This window comes from Peromyscus eremicus, chromosome 9, assembly GCF_949786415.1.
Source record: "Peromyscus eremicus chromosome 9, PerEre_H2_v1, whole genome shotgun sequence".
Lineage (NCBI taxonomy): Eukaryota > Metazoa > Chordata > Mammalia > Rodentia > Cricetidae > Peromyscus > Peromyscus eremicus.
In genome coordinates, this window is record NC_081425.1 from 57021165 (window position 1) to 57043367 (window position 22203).

Genomic DNA, 22203 nt, shown 5'->3' on the forward strand with positions numbered 1-22203 from the left:
GGAAGATTGTTGTGAGTTCAAGGCCAGCATGGTAACTTCTAGGCTTGTCTGGCCTACAGGCTGTGGATCTTTCCAAAAAGCATCAAAAGAAAAACAATACAGCCGGGCGGTAGTGGCGCACGCCTTTAATCTCAGCACTCGGGAGGCAGAGGCAGGCGGATCTCTGTGAGTTCAAGGCCAGTCTGGACTACAGAGTGAGTTCCAGAAAAGGCGCAAAGCTACACAAAGAAACCCTGTCTCGAAAAACCAAAAAAAAAAAAAAAAAAAAAAAAAAAAAAGAAAGAAAGAAAAACAATACAGATGAGGCGGACTTTGGCAAACCTAGTAATACCTTAAGCGCAGCACACGGTTTCAAAGGCTTCACATTCTACACTGTATGTTAGAATCCAAGAGTTTTTACAGATCTTCACAAGCAGAAATGACAGAAGCATTGTTTTTGATAGAGTTAGGCCGTTGTGTAAAAATGATTGCTTTGGGCTGGAGAGATGGATTCATTAGTTCAGAGCACTTGTTCTTGCAGAGAACCTGAGTTTGGTTCCCAGCATCGACTTGGTAGTTCACAACCATCCATAATTCTCATTCTAGGAGATTTGAAACCCTCTTGTGACCTCTGCAGGCCCCAGACATACATGTGGTACACATACATGTACAAGCAAAACACTCACACACATAAAATAACCAAAAATTTTTAAAAAGGTGAGAGGCTGCAGATAAATTAGTTACAGTTGATAAAGAACAGAATTGTAGACTTATTGGAAGTAAAAAAAAAAAGTTGTAACTGAGTTTTAACTGGTCCTGAAGGTTTTCTGACATCAAGACAGAATGACAGTGGCTTGACAGTGCTGTGTGAAGACCCATCCTGTAACCCCTCTGTGAGAAGACAGCCTTAAACACACAGCCTCTTGTAAGTTTGTTTTCAGGGTAGAGTTTCCACACATGGAGTCCTTGGCTGCAGGGACCATGGGGTACACATAATGAAGAGTATCATGCCTCAACCACAGTCAGAGAGCTTTTAGCTCTCTGAACAAAATACTAGAGATCAGCGAGGCTTGTGGCTCGTCAGTTATTAACAGTGTCCAAAGCTCTGCTGTTGCTGGGGACTTTCTTAGTGCTGAAGCTTGAACCCAGGCTTTATCTTTCACTGAGTCACAGCCTTGGCTGTAGGTGGTTTTGGGAAAATTAGCATCTATCATCGTTCAGTTTAAAAAGGAGAACCATTTGGGCAAATAAGTTACTTTATTTGTTGAAGTTTCGTGAGATTTTAGTTATCCTGAGTAGAGAAGATAGCAAAATAGCATTTATTTGTTGAGGTGCTGGCTTGCTTTGTTGTGCACACTCACGTAGGTGCCCTCTCAATGGATGTAGTGTGTGTTTCATCTGTGTGCTCTTCATTGTTGAGTAGTTACTAGGACACTTTCTTCTTCCCTTCCCCTGCTTCTTGCCTAGAACAGCTCCTTTGACCTTTAGTCAGAGTCCTATAGACCTCTGGTACCCCTGGTCCTTCACAATTGAGCTTTCTTCCACTCCAGCTTTGCTCAAAGGTGCCCCTTCTCACCGTTTTCAAGTTTGCAGAGGGTAACCCTTCTTAGGACCCAGGGGGAAGTTGATTGAATGGTGCTCACAGGACATGTGCAGTCCCAACACCCATGCTGGGTGCTTGATCAGAGAAGCTGAGTTCATGAAAATTAATAATTTGCTCAAGAAAGTTGATTATTGGGCAACTGAGCCTAATTATATCCCATGGCTTTATTATCATTGTCTTGCTGGTATATTTTATCACTGACATTATTTATGCTTATAGGTTAAATAAGGCTTTAGGAAAGGTAATACATAAAATTCTTCAAAACAGTGTGAATTGCCTTACTGGGCTTGCTCTTCTCCCTCCCTGACATGATATCTGCTACTTCCAATTAGTCGCTTACTAAACAATGAATTTTTTTTGGTGAGATATTAGAGAATTTTTCAAACAGTAACTCTTTCTGAGTATTCTGTGTCTGTCTAATGATATACTGTCCTTGCTGCTTTCTCAATACTGGTAACATGACAGTGACCTGGAATTGGTGGGCTCTAGTAGGAAGCATGGATACCTGAGGGCCTTCCTGCCTCCTGTGCTATGTGTAAAACCCTCCTCCTACTTGCCCACAGCCCCAACCTGCAGGTACCTCACCCTAAGACATGCTTTGCAGATTTTATAATTCAGTGAATCTATATTACAGTATATAATTGGAAGGTATATAATGGAGATGTGTGTGTGTGTGTGTATGTGTGTGTGTGTGTAGATTCATCAGACTGTATATATATACATATAACTGTACTCTTGATCATTTGTTAAAGAGTCAGAAATTATCTTTTCTAGTTTTGAATTGGGGTCAAAAAAAGGAAGAAGAAAGCCACACTAACATAAATTCTCAGTAAATGGTTGAATGTACCACTTTAGGAAGGACTGAAAGCCAGGTCATTTTACATTAGGACATCTTAAAAGGCCTATTAGTACGTAAGTATATGCATAGGAATGTGTGTCTGCATCTGCTAATACATTAGAATATAGCAATGTTTTCCTGCAGTCATGTGTGTATTATGAGATAATGTAAATGAGGCTTATTGGAATTAGTAATGCTGTATGTTAAGCACGTTGCTCTATACCACCCAGACACGACATTTTGTTAGTATTTTGTACAAAATTCTGCAAGTTCATTCCAAGTTGGTTCTATATATGCCTGACACTAAAACATAGGTCGAGCATCCTTGAGCCATGGTGTTTTAAAATTAAAAATTTCTGAGCACTCTGTATCACAAGTGAAAAATTCCATAATACAACATATTCCTAGGCACAGAGTTATTTAAAATACTGTCCCAAGTTACATTTAGTCTCTCTTGAATTTGGTGTTTACTTGATTTCTGCCCCTAAAATATTTCATTATAAATATGAAAATAGTCCCTTTTTTTAAAAGAAAATCTGGAAAGGCTTTTGGTCCAATAACCTCAGTGGGGGCTCTCAGCCTGTATTACTTGTGCAGGCAGGATGTTTATGCTCTTCTATAAGAACGTAACAGCACTAAGTGGTGGTGCGCTCTCCCTCCGTCTTCTGCATATAGAACAGCTCTCTCTTTAATACTCTCTCTTAAAACTGTGCTCTGTATCTGCACAGGGAGAAGGTCATGAGTGTCTTTCAACTGTGAAATACACTGTGATGGCTTCATCTTGGGGTGACTTTGAGCTAGCTCCCTTTACAACATGCAGAGAAATGCTGAGGGTGTGTTAACTCGGGAGGATGAGTCATCTTAAAGTGTATCATTATAAAATATGAGCCCTTAATATGCTTTCTTCCAGAAAACAAATCAGTGTTATTTTGAATCACCATAAATAATCTCTTCACCCTGATGTGGAAAACATAAATGTACTCGAAAATAAGAATTTAAAGCTATTATAGAAATTATTTAGATCAGATTTTCCATTTTACAGCCTTTAATTTCTAGAAATTTTTCACTCATTAAACAAATTAAGTTTTATTATATGAAAAATCCATGCTGAATGTGACAGAATCTTTGTACTAAAGACCTTTCCGGGCTAGTAGGCTAGATGGACTATAAAGTGTTGTGTCCACCATACTACAGTTGAAATGTTAAGAGTTAGCTTTGTTAAAAGAGATCTTTCTTTGTAAGCTGTGATAATCAGAGGGAACTCTCTACATAGATGACAATTACTTCGTGTCTTTTGAAAAGGTAATCAGAAAGCCAGGTATGGTGGTACTCCTCTGGAATCTGAGTACTTGGGAGGTGGAGGCGGGAGGCTTGCTGTGAGTTTAAAACAGCTATGTAGCAAGACCAGGCTCAAAACAAAACAAAAAGCAAGGAGCAGTAGAGTCAGGACAGGGTGGTGGTGCCACTTAGATTCCAGCACTCCAGAGACAGGCAGAAAAACCTCTGGTTCAAAGTGATCCTGGGTTATGCAAGACCGCTGCCTCATGGTCCTATATATACATACATACGTGAAGTTGTTTTTTTTTTTTTTTTTTTTTTTTTTTTTTTTTTTTTTGGTTTTTCGAGACAGGGTTTCTCTGTGTAGCTTTGCGCCTTTCCTGGAACTCACTTGGTAGCCCAGGCTGGCCTTGAACTCACAGAGATCCGCCTGGCTCTGCCTCCCGAGTGCTGGGATTAAAGGCGTGCGCCACCACCACCCGGCCATACGTGAAGTTTTTAACAGTGGTTTGTCAAAAAGGCATTCCTGATGAGTTCTTTTATATATATTAGGAAGGATGATAGTGGAGAGTTGAACTAGCTTAACAAACAGGGCAGTGGGCAGTGATGGGCTGTAGAAGTCCACCAGATGAACACAGTGGCAGCGATTTGAAACAGTAGCAGGAAGAAGTGGCATGCGCTTCAAGTGCCTCAGTTGAGATCGAGGGGTTGCTTATGTTGGAAGTTAAGAGTGAAACCAGAGAAATAATTGCCTTGCTCTTTATTGTAATTCACTAAGACGTAAGGAGTCTGGAGGCATGTGAGATACTATGGTGGAGTGGCAGAAGAAACTCATTCTCTTTAGGTAAAATGTCAAATTATCAACAAAGGGAGGAATATGGAATAGAAGACAGAGAGGGGACGAAGACAAAGAGCCAAGCAGCCCAGTAGAATAAACTGGACGGTGAAGGCGAGTGATGTTACTGTTTTCGCAAATACCCAGCAAACCCAAGCAAACCGGCACTCTCCTGCTGTGACTTCAGAGCACTGTGTCCATGGTCTAAGACGTGAACTTCAGTCTAACAGTTACAGTTGATCATTTGTTTCTTCTTTCCTTTGGATCCTGTCTGACGGTTTCATAGAAATAATAGTGTGTGTTTATATGATACATTTACAATTTCAAAACTTTCTCCTTCAAAGAAAATTTCTTTTACACATATTATTTGCATGCATATGTATGTATTTATATCATTCAGTTTTTTATTTTAGTACCTGGAGGAACATTTTAAAGATCTTTTTTTCGACAATGTTGGAGATTTTACACATGGTCTTGTACATGCTAGGGAAGCATACTGCCACAAGCTATTTCTTAAAACCCTTTGAATTTGGGGATAGGAGGGAGACCAACAGGAATGGAGAGGAGGAGAGGGAGGGGCCAACAAGAGTAGAGAAGGGGAACAGGAAAGGACCAGCAGGAGTTGAGAAGGGGAGAGGGAGGGGATCAGAGAGAGTAGAGAGAGAATGGGAGAGAGGTCATGACAGCCAGGTGACTGGATCAAAGTGCATTGTACACATGTGGGAAAATGCCATAGTGAGACTCATTATTTTGCACAGCTAATGCACACTAATTATAGAAATGAAAACCTTTGGAAGGAGTGTGTTAATGTTCTTGTTTTAACAAGTGATGAAACCAGAGCACAGTTTTATTAAGTGGCTTTCCCTCACATGTTTTTGTCTTTTAAGGAGTGTGGGGCTGGAGAGTGAGACCAGAGGAGTCTTAGGATGCCGGCCAGGCATTTAGGCTTTTAACCACATCCCAGTCTTTTTTTAAAATTGTTTTTCAAAAAGTATCTATGGTAAAGCAGTAAGGAATGTGTGCTTAAACTTATTGTGGATACTTTAGAGACCTGCATAATATATAAGAGTGTATTCTTGGTGGTGGTGAGTGGGTTGCTGCTTTCTAAGCACTGGGGACCCCTCCTGGCCTTTAATAATGCCATACTGCAAAGCTGTGAGTAATTCACATACTGGTTACGTAGTTGAGTGTTATCTGTTCTGTATGATTTAGTGTCTGCTGTAGGTGCATTTGATTTCAAATGAGTTGGTGTAAATTTGATTGTAAATTATTAGTCAAGAAAATACCATTGGCTCATTTTGCCTACAAAAGTACATTTTAAAATTTAATCTGAACAATTATTCTCAAATATAGTTTCTTTTTCCAAGATCATTTGGTATGTTGAAATGCAATAGTTTATATACAATTTTCAACTTAATTTTGTAGTTATGTCAGAAGACAAATGATTAGGTTTGTGTACAAAAGCCATCTGAAATAGTTACTGCTGAAGTTGCCTCCCGCTACAGAGACAGGCATTTTGAGAGAAACGTAGTCAACATGTAGATTGGAGTCTAAATAAGATTGTGAAATTTTAAATATTACATTAGGCAGCTAAAGTTTTATTTTCTTACTGCTTGATTAGGATTTCTATCAATAACTCAGGGATATTGTAGAGCTACGTATTAGGTACTCACTATCCCATCTCTACTCTTTTCCAAAATTCCTCACAGCAGGGACATGGCCCAGACAGGGCTGAGCCTGCTGCACAGGAATGAGGAACTAAGTTCACTTCTTCAGCACCCACATAAAAAGTCAGGCACTGGTGGTATGTGCCTTTGGCCCTGAGGGGATCCCTGCAGCTCATTGCCAGCCAGTCAAGCAAACTAGTGAACTCTGGGCTCAGAGACAAACAGGGACTCACACGTGTACACAGGCTATGTGCACAGGTACAGCTCCACAGGGAGCATGGCACCCCCCAGCAGAGTGCAGAACCCTTCCAGGTGAGGGGGCTGAAAGACCTGTCTAAATTAAATTGCAGGTTAGTACCATGTTCTGATAGGATTCTTTTGTTTCTTCTCCAATCTCTAGTGAGACTTAAGCCCCTATAAAATTCGTGGTTCATTCTCAAAACAGGTTTTAAAGGTTTGTGATGCTTTTGTCTTAGATCAAGGGTCAAAGGTTTTACTGTGAATAGCTAGTGGTTAACGTTTTTTAGACTTTGCCAAGAGGCAAAATTGTGGGTGTAGTAGAGACACTGTACAAGAGAGAAAACTGGGATGGCAGCACACAGCTACAATCCCAGCACTCAGGAAGCTGAGACTAGGTGACCAGTAAACTCAAGGCCAGCGTGGACTAATAGACTGTGTCTCAGAAAACTAAAAATGAGAGAGAGAGAAAGAAAAAAATGGCCACAACGTTTCTTGACAAAAATCCAACATGGAACTTGTAATCTTAGCACGAAGAGACTGAGATGGGAGGATTGCCTCAAGTTTAAGCACCACCTGGACCAAATAGTTTCTAGCCTAGCAAGTGAGTCCCAGTCAGGCAGTGGTGCATGCATTTAATCCCAGCACTCAGGAGGCAGAGGCAGGAAGGTAGTCAAAGCTAGCCTGGTCTATAGAGCAAGTTCAGGACAGCCATGGTTACACTGAGAAAGTCTGTCTCAGTAAAGCGGGGGAGGGAGGGAGGGAGAGAGAGAAAGAGAGAGAGAGAGAGAGAGAGAGAGAGAGAGAGAGAGAGAGAGAGAGAGAGAGAGAGAGAGGAGAAAAGATTGAATCTCTGTCTCAAAAACTGAAAAAAAAATTCAATATAGAATTGAAATAATTGTATATAGTTGGGAGGGTTATACAGTATTTGTAAAAATAAAGGAAGGATGCTTTTTAAAAAATTTATTTGCAATGGTCCATCTGAGAAAGATTATGTGTGTGGCTTATATGAGAGCAGATGGCAGATTGAGTTCAGCTGAGGCCCTTAATCTGTTGACCTTGTTTAGATAATAAGATGCCATGATTCTATGTCAGTTTTCATCTTGAACAAGAAATAGTGTTCTGGTTTTATAGTCTTATAGCTCTGGTTTAATTTTTATTTATTGTTTGTTTTGGTGAAAAAATGAGTTGTTCTTTGTCATACTTACGGATGTCTGGTCTATGATGGTGTGATGAATTTCTAAATAAAGTTTGTAATGGGCCAAGAGTATATAATACCAAGGTTGAATAATATAGTTTTTAGTATTAACTCTTCTATATACTTATTATATGTAATTGGAAATTAATAAATACTTTTAATATGAAACTGTTAATATTTCAAACCATCCCACATTCTTTTGGGGGGGGGCACTTATACAGAAGGGAGGGAGAGGAAGCAGCTGAGAGTGTTTCTTACAATGCTAATTATTTCAGTTGTGAGAATGGTGTTGATTTCTGCCCTGGAAGCATTTCCAAGGTTTTAAGATGAGTGTCCCGTCTACAGCTCCTCCGTTAACCTGCAAACCCACAATCTACTTACAGCTGATTTTCATTGCTGGTGCTTTTTATTTTTCCAGGGCTTCTGTGTACGATTTATTCCCCAATAATGAGAACACACAAACCGCATATGGCAGCCTTGTTCCTAATTTAAATTATATAAATTATAGACAACATGCAATTAATGGTCCTCCTACGTGAGACTTGTATCCACAGTGGCATTCACTGAGGTGTCTGTCTGATGGTGTGACGTTTCAGGACTGGAGTATTTGGTGTTTCTTGGTTTGTTGTAATTTCATATTTTCACCCAAGTTTAGTCTGTTTCCCTTTTATTTTTTGTGTCCTTCCTTTCTGTGTTCTCCCCACCTCTCAGCTTCACCTTTCTTTTAGCAAAGATGAGGATTTCTACCTTCAACATACATTGTTGGTCTTGTCTTCTGTTTTTGTTAGGAGGGACAGCAGTGTGATAAAAGAGGAAATCAAAGCCTTTCTTGCCAATCGGAGGATTTCCCAAGCAGTTGTTGCACAGGTAACAGGTAAGAGCCGGAGAGCCCTTTATTCTAGAATCATGTCTCGTCTCTGCCATCTGTGCAGGTGTTGGGATATTGCTTACATTTCCATGCTGCAGCCCTGTCAGCTTGGGCATGGTGACGGAAGCCTGGGTTTTAAACCAGTGCCTCTGTTACTGGGACATGCTCCACTGATCTTTTTTAAACTTGTGGTAGTAAATTTTGTAATGTTAGTAATAAGAAAAAAAAATCCCTGTTTTGTAATTGAAAGGAGATATCGTTTCCTTTTGATTATGATAGCACCTGTGAGAAATAGAAATGCACATCAGCTGCTGTCTGTTTGCAGTCCTCTAAATCCCCAGGACTTCACCTATAAAAAGTGACTCATGAGGAAAAAGCAAGTTGTGGGAGTCTTTGTTTTCCTTTTTTATTTTGGGGGTTTGTTGTTGTTGGGGCTTTGGTTTTGTTGCTGTTTGTTGTTTGTTTTTTCTTGAGACAGGGTGGCATGCAGTTGAGGCTGGCCTCAAACTCACTCCGTGGCTGATAATGACCTTGACCTCCTGATCCTTTTGCAGCCACCTCCCAAGCACTGGGATATATGCACCACCATCCCCTACTGAAAGTTCTCTTTTGAATGACCTTCTCTATATGTGCAAGCTTTGTTCACCCCCTTCTGAGAAGATGAGGATCAGCATTGTCTTTTTGTTGTTGTTCTTTATATACCATCCCATTCTCCACCCAACCCAGACATCACTCTGATATGTGGTATATATGTGTCATTCTCTATCCTGAACACATTTTTAAAATGGAACTATTGAATCAGGGGGTAGGTGTGTCATCACTGTTGGTGTGTGCTCTTCCTTAGTTCTAGAGATCATAGAGGAACCAGAAATTCTTCCTGTATGTTTACGTTTGCTGTGTTGTTATACTTTCTGCACTGACAGTTACAATAATTACCACCACCACCACCCCTTTTAGCACACAGCTGCAAACTTATGCCTTGGGGCTTCTCAGGCCCCTGCCTCAGTTTTCATACTTTGTGGTTTCAGGTTGGCATCTGAGCTCCTCCAGCTCTGCTGTTCCTTCTGTGGTGGAAATGCTGGTACATACTGAAGCAAATGTTCTTAAGAGGTTGCTCCTGATCATTAATTGGATTAAAAATGTAACTTCAGAGCTAAAAGTATTAAATTCTATTCCCTATACCTAATGTCAGCCAACCCTTTATGATATGTATGCGTACATGCACGTGTATATATTTTATCAATAATATACTTTTATAAACAATGTCATTGTTACTGGTAAAAGACTTTTGAATGTTTCCGTCTATGTAGAAGTCTTAATGGTAAAGAAAGGTGTGTGGATTTAATTATTTAACTTTTTAGGTATTTGCCAGTAGGATGTGTATGATAAATTAATAATCCTTATCTTTAAAAAACTGAGTTACAGTGTTTAACACACTATAAGGGCAAATTGTGCAGGTGTTACTGAAACTCATGATGTGGTAGATTATGCCGTGATTGGATGTTTTCTTTTTGTGCCTTTACTTTAGCCTCTAGGGCTATAAGCAATATATGTTCTAGTTTGCAAACCTGAGTGGGGGGGGGGGGGCAGACAAATTTGTAACATGATATAATTGCAAGGTTGATTTTGTTCAGAAGAGAATATTTCTGAGTATTGAATATCTTAAATCATTTTATACATGTGTGTGTGTGTGCTAGGGTGTGTGCATGCATGTGCATGTGTGACTTGAGACAGCTTGAGGAACTCAGTTCTCTCCTTCTACTGTGTGAATCCTGGGATCAAACTCACTTTGTCAGGCTTTATGACAAATTCCCTTAACTTCCTGAGCCAGTCCTTGTCTTTGATTTGTAAAATAGTAGTTTTGGATGAGTGTCCAACATTGTTACAAATTGTAGAAAGATACCCTTAAAGGTCTTTCTTATGCCAGACATGATCATTGTACCATAATAAGTTAAACACAGTATATAAAATATTTTCATTAATACAGTCCAGGAAACAGCAGTTTTGGTGTTAGCTGAAAACTTGTTAGACATGTAGGAATATACAATATCACCTCTAAATTTACCAAAATAGAATTTACATTTCAGCCGGATCCCCTGAGTGATTTAGGTTGGAGAAGGACTGTTCTAGGAAACTGGTAAACTTTCCAAACAGTAATACCAGTTGGTAATCATTGATTATCATTGCCTCACTCAATAATACCACCTCCCATTTAGAAAAGGAAGAGGTTAAAAAAAAAATAAAGAAAGAAAAGGAAGAGCTGAGATACACTTAGACATTTGTTACCTGTTGTACACATGGCCTTCCTTTCACCACCGTAATGATGGGATATTGTTAAAAATGTCTTCCCCATTTCAGCTTTACCTCAAAGAGGTTTTCCTCTTGGTTTCTGTTCCAAAGGATTAAGTTCACGTTTCTGTGAACCTGCCTTTGGCCCTTCATTGTCTAAAACAAGAAATTAAAAAAAAAAAAAAACCATTCATATTTTGTGTGTTCTTGCATGCCTGTCACAGTGTATGTGTTGGGGTGAGAGTTCCTTTTTCCTTCTGCCGTGTGTGTTCCAGGGATTGAACTTAGGTCATAGGCCTTGGTAGCAAGCACTTTTATTCACTGAACCATCCTGGAAATTCTTATAATGCAGTCCCCACATCCATTTTTATTGCTATCTTCTATTATGTATATTCACACAGCTGAATTTAACTACTTGTAGTTTTGAGAGTCCTGCTCATTTGCATGCTCCCAAATTCTTGGTTTACCAGGAGGCCCTTTCCTCCTCAGCATAGCTCTATCCATCTCTACTAACCACAGCTCATTCTGTTAGGGTGCCATTCTGGCATTCGCATAGTGACTATCATTAGATTTAATCCTTACTTGAGGGATGCGGTTTCTTCAGAGAGTCTCTCACTGTCCTCTTGGAATATTTCACACCCACCTTGCTGGTTGAGGCATAAAGGAGCCAGCTGGTTGTGTTTAGCTCAAACCACATGTCAAAAGGTACACTGAGGCACTTTCTGGAATGATTGCTTGTTCAGCAATACTGTACGTTTTTGTGTGTAAGAAAGTTGTAGGTTTTTTAGTTTTGTTTTGTTTTAATCTACAAAGTAGGAGAATGAGAAAATTAATAAGCAGGCTAATTTACTTTTTATCTATTGGCTAACTCACTGACTTGTGTTTCTCATGTTATTAGGAATTAATCACATTTGTGTCCCAGCCTGTTCAGCCAGGAAGCTAACAGAAACAGCACTTCTCATGTCTGGGAAGAACAATGGGTTAGTAAAGCCCTCATGATTGACCCACTTAGGGCAGGGTGAGCCTGGTTAGGAAGCCTTTCCATCTCTGATATCTGGCCATTACCTAGACATGCTTTTCTGTCGTTCTAGAGCAGATTCTCGGAAAGTCATTTGAGTTCAACTCTAATATGTGAAATCAACCTTAAGATAAAAATCAGAGCGGATGGTGCCTAACAACAGAAAATGCTAAATAAAAAAGTGTAGCAAGGTGCAAAATTCCAACACATGTGCTGTTCCAGAAGCAAATGCAGAGGCTGCTTTTTATAGATTTGGAGGGCTTCTATAATAAGATAAACAAGAAGTGCAGGGGTGGGGTCTGTATAAACAATATCCTGCTGATAGGAGAAATGACAGTGTAAACAGGATATAATAACAGTGCCTGCCGAATTCCCAGCATGCTATTTGTAGATTCCGTCACAGTCGCAGCAGCTGCTCCCCCCATGGGTGGATTTTTACCTCTGCGAGAGGCCGGCCAAGATTCTAGCTTCTCACTACAGTGATAGGGTGGTGAGCATAGCCTTGGCTCTAGTAATAAACACATGCATTTCATATTCTCTGTCAGTAAAATGTTTCCTTAGGCATTTAAGAATTCCGAAAACAAACAAAAATTGTAATGACCTCTGGGAAAAATTGGGCACACACAGAATAAATGAGTAAATATACAAAGGTTGATGCATGTTATCAGCTGAAGAAATATACTAATTGGTGTCATGTCTTCTGGGGAAAAAATGAATACATGAGAGAAGAAAAGAGTTAGCATCTCTGAATTTTATGAATTTTATTACAGTTTGTTGATTTGTTGGAGTAAGCTGATGCTGTTTGTTCTTTCTGTCAGTCATCTTGTGACCCACAGCCTTATTTTCCTTACTTACAGGATGTGGGACTTTGACCAAATAATTGTTCTCTTAGCCTTTGTAACAAAATGTCATAAACTGGGTAGTATACAAACACCGAAATGTATTTCTCATAGTTCTGGGGACCAGAAAACCCTGAGCTAAGGCACGTTCAATACTTGGGGACTGCCTGCTTTTCTGGCTCATATACTACTCCTTCTTACTGTGTCTTCTCATGGTGGAAGGGGTGAAGGTACTAATCCTGTTCGTGAAGGTCTGCCCACGTGACTTAGTCAGCCTCCTTAAAGGTCCCCACATGTGAGCATCATCACCTTAAAGGCGAAGATCTCAATAGAAGGCTTGGGGTGGGTATAGAGAGTCACACTATAGCAACTCCACTTTTCCCCCCTAGTTGTCCAGTTCTAGTCTGCTTTTAACTACATTTGACACTTAGATCTACTTGGATCTAGCAATTGCACTCCCAGCTATATTCAAACCACTTCCCTTGTTATTTATCTCTAAAATGAAGAATGAAAATATTATATAAGCGTCAACTATTTTGCAGTTGCAAAAAAAAAAAACCTGTACTGCTCTTTTTCTTAATCATAGAACTTTAGATTGGGTGTTATAAACCAACTAAGATATCAGTTTATTTTTTTTATTTATTTATTTATTTATTTATTTATTTATTTATTTATTTATTTATTTATTTTGGTTTTTCGAGACAGGGTTTCTCTGTGTAGCTTTGCGCCTTTTCCTGGAACTCACTTGGTAGTCCAGGCTGGCCTCGAACTCACAGAGATCCGCTTGGCTCTGCCTCCCGAGTGCTGGGATTAAAGGCGTGCGCCACCACCGCCCGGCCAGTTTATATTTTTAAAACTAAACTTCATTCTCTAGAGCAGTTTTTAGTTCACAGCAAGATTGAACATAATGTCGAGAGACTTCCAAAATACCTTCTGGTCCACCATGCTACCCAGTCTCCTCCACTGTCACTGCCCACAGTGGCCCATTGGTTGTGGTCAGTGAACCTATGTTGATATGCCGTATGCTAGGAGCTAGCACCCCTACATGATATTGCACATGCCATGGGGTTTTGACAAAGGTCAACAACGTATGTCCACAATTAAAATACCACACAGGATGATTTCACAGCCCTCAAAGTTATCTGTGCCCTGCCTGTTTGTTCTCTGCTCTCCCCAACTCCTGCAACCATGGATCTTTACCAAAGTGTCTTGTCGTTGGAGTCCAATCTTGACAGCTTCCAACTGGATTCTGTAGTTACTAACTGCATTTAAGGTTCCTCTGTGTCGCTTCATAGCTCAAGCACTCATTTGCTTTTACTGATGAGTAATATCTGGTTGTCTGGATACCACACTTTATCAGTTTCCTACCAGTGGATGTATTACTTTGAAATGTTGTCAATTGTGAATAAAGTTGTTATTAAAAAGTAGAATTTGTATCTAAATTAGGAAGCAGTGTTGCTAGAGCATAAATCAGACTGTGGAATTGTCCTGTTATAATAGTCAGAAATAATTCATTTGCTCATTTGGCAAGACTTTATCAGGATTTCCCTGACTTTAAGTAGACATCCAGTTTGAAAGCTGTCTGTTATCTTTCTACACAAGCAGGCTTCGAGGTGGGAGGTAATGACTATCTCCAAAGTAAACGTTTGGAGTTACAGTTTCTATCCAGAGGCTCTCACACTCTTTCTGAACAGGCTGTCTGAACCAGCGCTGCAAGTGTTTTGTGTCATGTATTTGGGGTTCTCTCTTGTTTTGCAGCTCTGAGGACTGAGTTTTCTTCTGTCTTCCTCTTCAAATTCTGGGCAAACCTTTTGCTTGTAAAGCCAGCACATGAGGGCATACTATTTTCCTTCACGGGAAGAAGACCACCTCTTCCATGCGATGCCCATATCACTCGGTGGTGGCTGAGAAGCTCAAATGCAGACATTCCTGAGGAAGCTGTTTTAAACCAGCTCTGTGTAGTCACTGCAACCTACATGTCCCTCTGGGCTTCCATAGGCTCAAGTCCAGTGTGGAGGGTTACAGGTTTCCATGTGAAAGTTATGTTGGTGGCCAATCTTAAAATGAGAACCATCTTTCCATTTGAACTTAAATCAGAAACCACACTAAACCCTAAGGCTTGCCAGAGACTGCTGGAGACGGTACACAGGTGTGCTTTCCATGTCACACTCGGCAGTTCTCATTTCTGTTTCTTTCATCACCTAAGATTGAAAAGCCAGCTAACAAACCTGTACCTAAGATGTCCCTTTGTGAGATAAATAATTTATCAGAATATAATTTTACTTTTTCTTGCCACTAAGTAATAGTAGAATTGAGGTGGTGGGGTGGGAGCAATGATGGCTCCTGAGCAAAGCCTAACGACTTTGAGTTCCATCCTTGGGGCTCACATGGTGGAAGAGGAGAACTGACTTTTCAAATTGTCCTCTGACTGCCACATGCATGTTGTAGTATGCACCTCACATACACAAAAGGTAAAGTGTGGTGATACATTTTGTCCCCCAATATATTGTATACCCTAATGAACTTATCTGGGATCAGAGAACAGAACAGCCACTAGATTAGACGTAGAGGCCAGACAGTGATAGCAGAGATCTATCTGGATCTCTGTGACTTCAAGACCACACTGGAAACAGAGCCAGGCATGGTGACACACACCTTTAATCCCAGGAACTGATGGCAGGAAGCAGAAAGGTATATAAGGTGTGAGGACCAGGAACTTGGGTTTTTAAGCTTTTAGGCTTTTAGCAGCAGTTCAACTGAGATCCATTCGGATGAGGACTCAGAAGCTTTTAGCCAGAGGATTCGTGGAAACAGAATCAGATGAGGGGTTGTCCAGGTGAGGTTGGCTGTGGCTTGTTCTGCTTCTCTGATCTTTCAGAATTCACTCCAATATCTGGCTCAGGGTTTTGTTTTGTTTTTTTTTTATTAATAAGACCATTTAACAATTCATCTTACAGTAACTAAATAAATACATGTAATTTTTCTTTAAAGCTAGGCCTGGAGACTGGCTACTCTTTCAGAGGACCTGGGTTCAATTCTCGGGCACCCATATGTCAGCTCACAGTTGTCTGTAACTCCAGTTCAAGAGGACCCGACACCCTCACACAGACATGAATGCAGGCAAAACAGCAGTGCACATTAAAGAAAAAAAACCTAGGCCTGGTGACACATGCCTATAATCCTAGCACTAAGAAGGTAGAGGCCATAGTATCAGGAATTCAGAATTATCCTTGGTCGAACTCAAGATCAGCCTGAACTATGTGAGGTCCAGCCATAAACAAACAATAAATACTTAAAAAACAAAACAGGAATAAATGTCCAAAGGTCGACACCAATGTCCTAGGAAGAAAGTCAGGAGGCACTTCCTTCAAGATGATAGCTAACCCAAGGCTAAGCTGTACCAATGTGACTGTCCCTGGGTCTCTCGGGCAGATGTGTGGACAGTGTCCTGCTTTTGAGCACATTCACTTTAAAGGGCCTATCCAAGGTAACATTACCACAGACTTCTCATTGTTCTGTATGAGGAACTCTTAGAAACAGACAGTTTTGATTCTGTATTTAAAAGGCAGGGGAGTCTTGCTATGTCACCCTGGCTGGCCTGGATTCGCTGTGTAGCTCAGTGTGTCCTCAATCCCAGATCCTCTTGCCTCAGCCTTCTAAATGCTGTGACTTTATAGGTATGTGCTACCGTGGTCTTTGTTTGTTTGTTTGTTTGTTTGTTTGTTTGTTTTTTCAAGACAGGGTTTCTCTGTGTAGCCCTGGCTGTCCTGGAACTCACTCTATAGTCCAGACTGGCCTCGAACTCACAGAGATCCACCTGTCTCTGCCTCCCACCTGCTGGGATTAAAGGTGTGTGCCACCACCGCCCGGCTGAAACAGATCTATTCTCATGTCTTTGTTTTTTGTTCTGGCTTTTGGTTTTTCGTGGGTTTTTTGTTTGTTTTTTGAGGTAAAACAATTTTTTACTTTAATGTTTTGAGTTTGTGTCCTTTTAAAAACTAGAATATGCTATTTTCTATTTGTTTTCGTTCGACAGTTTTTAACAGAAAGATTGCCTTTTACTCCCAGTCTCTTTTACTACTTAGATGAGTTTTGAAGGCTGTTACACCAGTTCGCCTTCATTTTTCCAGGAGATACAGTGTCTTTGAAATTTTTGTGTGTGGTAATCTTAAGACTAATATCTGATCATCTTTGTTGGTCCATGTGTTCAGTCTCTGGTTCGGCCTTGTCCTTAGGCTGACATGAGTTCTAGAGCCAGTTCTGCTTGGTAGCGATATGTACCCTCTAGGCCAAACCTCTTTTAAGAGTTATTATTTTTAGCTGTAATTGATGTGACACTTAGCAAGTGCTAGATGCTATGCTAACTGCTTTATATAATTGAGAAACAGGTGTGAAGTTCCACAGTTACAGATGAGAAAACCAAGGCCCTTGAGGAGATGGCTGGCTAACCCATCATGTAGCTTCTTACTCTCTGTAGTCAGGGTTCTTAAGCATAGTCAGGTCAGTGCGGAGAGGATTTGTGTAGTCCAGGGCCAAGGATATCACTACAGCTGTGCCGGGCCTGGGTTCAGAACAGGCTTCGTGGAGCTTATCATCTGCTGTCCAGAGAGTAACTTGTCCAGTTCCATATCCAGTAAGGGGCTGACTCACTGCTTCGAATCCAGGCTCTGCTTAATTCTCACCAGCATCCATTGCTCATTTATGTCTCCAGATTGACCTTTATGGAGCTAGGCTAAAGTTAGCAAATATATTCGTGTGGTTTGGATTTCAGAAGGGGTTGTGGTGTGGAAACTCTTTTCTTCCTGTCATTTTGCTATTGTCCTCCCTGAAGAGGTGAATATTAGTTTCTTTAGAGATATTTTATGCATTTATAAGCAAATAAGTGTATCTGTAAATCTTTCTCTCTTTTTGTGCCAAGTAGACAACATGCCATATATAGTGTTAGCTGTCTATGCTGTTTAACTTGGGAATTATCCTGTATTAGTATGCAAAGAATATTGTCATATTTGTTAATCAAAAATGTAGTATACCGTCATCTAGATAGCATAATTTCAACCAGCTATTAACATTTAGCAATTTGATGTTTTTGCCTTTATTCCATGTACAGTAAATGTTAACTAGATACAAGAGGGGGATAGGCGGGGGTGGTGGGAGTGGGCGGGAGGAGGGATGAAAGGGGGATCTGTGGTTAGTATGTAAAGTGAATTTAATAAAAATGAAATTTCCACTTGGAGTGTGTATGTTTGTACACTCACTGGGGAGTAAGCCAGGTCCTTAATGTGTGTTAGACAAGTGCTGTTCCACTAAGCTGTAACAGCTCCTGTATATAACTGTTCTGCTTTATTCTTTAAATACAACTCTTGTATTAGTAACATGTTTTTTGTTTCTTTTTTTAAGTTTAAGTTCCCTGGTTTTGACCATGTAATTTATCTTCTAGAATTTTAATCCTACAGAAATACTTGCTTATATCTCTAAGGATGATATATATAAGAATGTTTATTGTATGTGATATGGTAGCAAAAGGCTATACATAACTTAAGTGTCCATCAGAAGGATGCTAATAGGTAAATTATGATACATTTGCATTGTGTGTAACTGTCAGTCCAGAAAAGAATAAGGCAGCTCTGTCTTAAGCAGAGTGAGTCAGTAAGAGTTAGCTGGAGGGTGTGAGTGGAAAATGATTTACTACCTTTACTTTTTTATTTTATATGACATGCATGCATTCTGTGTTTTATAAAAAGAAACCCAGACCCAATTTTTAAAATATACACCCCATTATAAGTTTAAAGGAATAAGTCTTGGCAAGAGTCAGTCTAAGTTACAGCTTGTTTATGTACTGTCTGGCATCAGAATCACAGTAGGATTTTGTTGTTTTTGATAACAGGGTTCTAAAGTTCTTCTGTAAGAAAAAACATACATAAAATAAGAGATTCCTCAGGGGGAGCAGAGGAAGAGTTGGAACAAATTCATTCTACCAGATGTTAAAATATAGCTCATCTAGAATAAGCTAGAATAGTAATACAGTGTCATGTTGCTGGATAGGTGCATCAGGTCTAAAGAACAGAGTTCATTAATAGATTTAGGAAATAAGAAAATCCTACTTTTATAAAGGAAGTATTTCAAATACTTCCTTAGAAAATGATTACCCATTAACTTTTCTCTTCAAAATTGAAAAAATAAAAGTATATGCAAAATACAAACCAGAAGCATTTTCCATGTCATTGAGCTATATCTATGCTTACACCTATACTAAATATATTTTATATATAAACTGAATAATCGATCTCACATTACTTTTAGAATACAGAGATCCTCTATATAAACACAGTGTGGGCTTCTGATATACAAGACTATGCCATGTGTGAAAAGAGGTGATTTTATTCCTTCCTTTGTAATTTAGATGCCCCTGTGTCTTGACATTTGTCCTTTGTAATGTAGATGCCCCTTGTGTCTTGACATTTGTCTAGTATAGAACCTTGGGTCGAATGTTAAAAAGTGGAAAGACTGACCATCCCTTCATTATTTCAAATCTGAGGGGTAGAACTTTCCTCTGTTTTCCATGAAGTGTGATGTCAGCTGTATCCAGGTCATTAGATTGCTGCTTTCCCTAGTTTGTTGGATAGTCAATATTAGGTCAGTCCAATGCTTTGTTGTATCTAAGATAGTGGCCAGTTTTCTTCTCTACTTTTGTAGACTAGTATAAAAGGTTACTTTGATTGACTTTGATTTATTGAGTGAACACTATTTATCCTAGATAAATCCCATGTAGTCATGGTATATTTTTTTATGTTGTTGGATTCAGTTTCCTGTTATTTTGTTGAGGATTTTTACATATGCATTCATATGGGATATTGAACCCCAGTCCTCTTTGTTCTGGTCTGTTTGGGGCAGCACTGCTCTCACGGATTGAGTTGGGGGTTGTTGGTAGTTTGTTTTTTGTTTTTTTTCTTAGAATTTTGTTCGCTTCATCTTGGTTACAGATCTGGTTGACATACTGTTGTTCACAGACTTTCCTTAGGACCCATTTTTAATCTCTGCAGCAATAAGCCCCACCTCACTCGTGCGTTAATAATTGAGTCATCTTTTTCTTGGTCAGGGTATTTGACTGAAGATATTTACAACTTAAGTTTCCATCTAAGCACTGCCTTGGTCGTCCTTCATTACAAGTGTGTGTGTGTGTGTGTGTGTGTGTGTGTGTGTGTGTGTGTGTATGGGTGTGTGTTGGATTTTTTGTTTCTAATCATCTCAGAGTATTTTATAATTTCCTTATGGTTTCTTTCTTGACTCATTGGTTAGGAAAGTATTGTTTAATTTCCATATGTTATTGAATTTCCTAAGGTTTTTTCCTTGTGTTTTCTTTTTCTCATTGAACTCAGGATCTCATGCATATTAGGCATGCACTCCACCACTGTTACTTATTCCAGATTTCATGGCAATTGGGGAACATGCTCTGTTTATTCCTTCTGGAATAGTGTCACCCCTTCTGGATACTGTTACATGCACACTTCCCCTGTAGTTTGAGGACTGAGGGACATGTCATTCCCTAAAGAAGAGTAAATGTCACCTTAGTAAACATTTGAGAATGATGTGTTTTCCTCATGTATTGGGTAGAATGTTATGCTTTGTTTCTTGCTCATGTGTTGTTTCCTTATTGCTCTGTAATTACTCTATTTCTGGAAAATGGGGTGTTGCTGTGTGTCACAGTCTTATCTGTTTCTCCCTTCAGTTCTCATTAGTTTTTTGAGGTTCTATTTGATATGTATATGTTTTTAGTTATAACTTCTTATGCATTGACTGTGTGATTGTGTTTAAGGCAGTCTCACTATGTAGCCCAGGCTTACCTGGAACACTTGATTATCCTGTCCTGACCTCTAAAGTTCCAAGATTACAGGCATGTGCTACATGTAGTCCAGCTCTGTGAATTCTCCCAACATTAGAAGATACTCATTTTTTTTCTGTAGTATTAAGATTTATATTACAGTTATTTTGTCTGGCGGTAGCTGCTGTCTACATGATCTGCTTTATCCAACCTTGCTTTCAACTTATTTGTCTTTGAATATGAAACCTGTGTCTTATAGACAGCATGTAGCTGAACATATATTTATTCTTCTCTCATACAATACATCCTAACTGCAGCTTCCCCTCCCTCCACTCCTCAAGTTGTCCCTCACATCCCCCAGAAACGAGCTGGCCTCCCAGTGATATCAGCCGAATGAACATGACACAGCAAGATACAACAAGACCACGCACAAACCCTCAAACTCATATCAAAGCTGGCAAGGCAACCCACTAGGAGGAAAAGGGTCCCGAGAGCAGGCAAAAGAGTCAGAGAAACCCCCACTCCAACTGTCAGGAGTCCCTCCAAAACACCAAGCCAACAACCATAACATATATGCAGAGGACCTAGCATAGACCTATGCAGGCTCCAGGATTGCCACTTCAGTCCCTGTGAGCCCCCATGAGCTCTGCTTAGTTGATTACATGGGCTGTGCTCTCCCAAAAGTTGGGAGACTTTTAATGACTGTTTCTATTTCCTTAGGAGTTATAGGTCTATAAAGTTGTTTGTCTGATCTTGATTTAACTTTGGTAAGTGGTATCTATTGAGAAAGTTATCCATTTCTTTTATATTTTCCAAGTTTGTGGAGTACAGATTTTTTAAATATGACCTAATAATTCTTTGGATTTTCTTGGTATCTGTTATTATATCCCCCTTTTGTTTCTGATTTTGTATATAAAGAATTTTGGATATTCTCTGTCTTTTAGTTAGTTTGGGTAAAGGTTTGTCTATCTTAGTGATTTTTCTCAAAAACCAACTCTTTGTTTCATTGTTCTTTGTATTGTTCTCTGTTTCTATTTGATTGATTTCAGCTTTCAGTTTATTTCCTGCCATCTACTCCTCTTGTGTGTGCTTACTTCTGGAGCTTTCAGATGTACTTTTTTTTTTTTTTTTGGTTTTTTGAGACAGGGTTTCTCTGTGTAGCTTTGCACCTTTCCTGGAACTCATTCTGTAGCCCAGGCAGGCCTTGAACTCACAGAGATCCGCCTACCTCTGCCTCCCAAGTGCTGGGATTAAAGGCGTGCACCCCAACCCCTGGCTCGCTCGCTCTCTCTCTCTCTCTCTCTCTCTCTCTCTCTCTCTCTCTCTTTTAAATTTATTTTATGTGCATTGGTGTGAAGGTGTCAGATCCCCTGGAACTATAGTTTCAGACAGTTGTAAGCTGACATTTGGGTGCTGGGAATTGAACCTGAGTTCTCTGGAAGAACAGCCAGTTCTCTTAACCGCTGAGCCATCCCCCCAGCCTCCCAGATGTACTCTTAAACTGCTAATATGAGATCTCTCCAATTTTTTTGGTTTTTCGAGACAGGGTTTCTCTGTGTAGCTTTGCGCCTTTCCTGGGACTCACTTGGTAGCCCAGGCTGGCCTCGAACTCACAGAGATCCGCCTGGCTCTGCCTCCCGAGTGCTGGGATTAAAGGCGTGCGCCACCACCGCCCGGCCTCTCCAATTTTTTAATGTAGGCATTTAGTGCTATGAACTTTCCTCTTAGCACCACT

The 22203-nt window shown here is 39.9% G+C and overlaps 1 protein-coding gene across 13 annotated transcripts in view; it reads left to right on the forward strand.

The window, feature by feature from the left end:
• The window catches only part of Hmbox1 (homeobox containing 1), a 136457-nt gene that overhangs the window by 54744 nt on the left and 59510 nt on the right, over positions 1-22203 (forward strand). For all 13 annotated transcript variants that reach the window (XR_009381217.1, XM_059273472.1, XM_059273475.1 and 10 more), the window contains exon 4: positions 8424-8509. Coding sequence is in view for 12 of the 13 variants with exons in the window: in XM_059273472.1 (XP_059129455.1) it covers positions 8424-8509 (86 nt within the window). In the remaining variant the exon portion in view is untranslated. The remainder of the gene's footprint in view (positions 1-8423; positions 8510-22203) is intronic.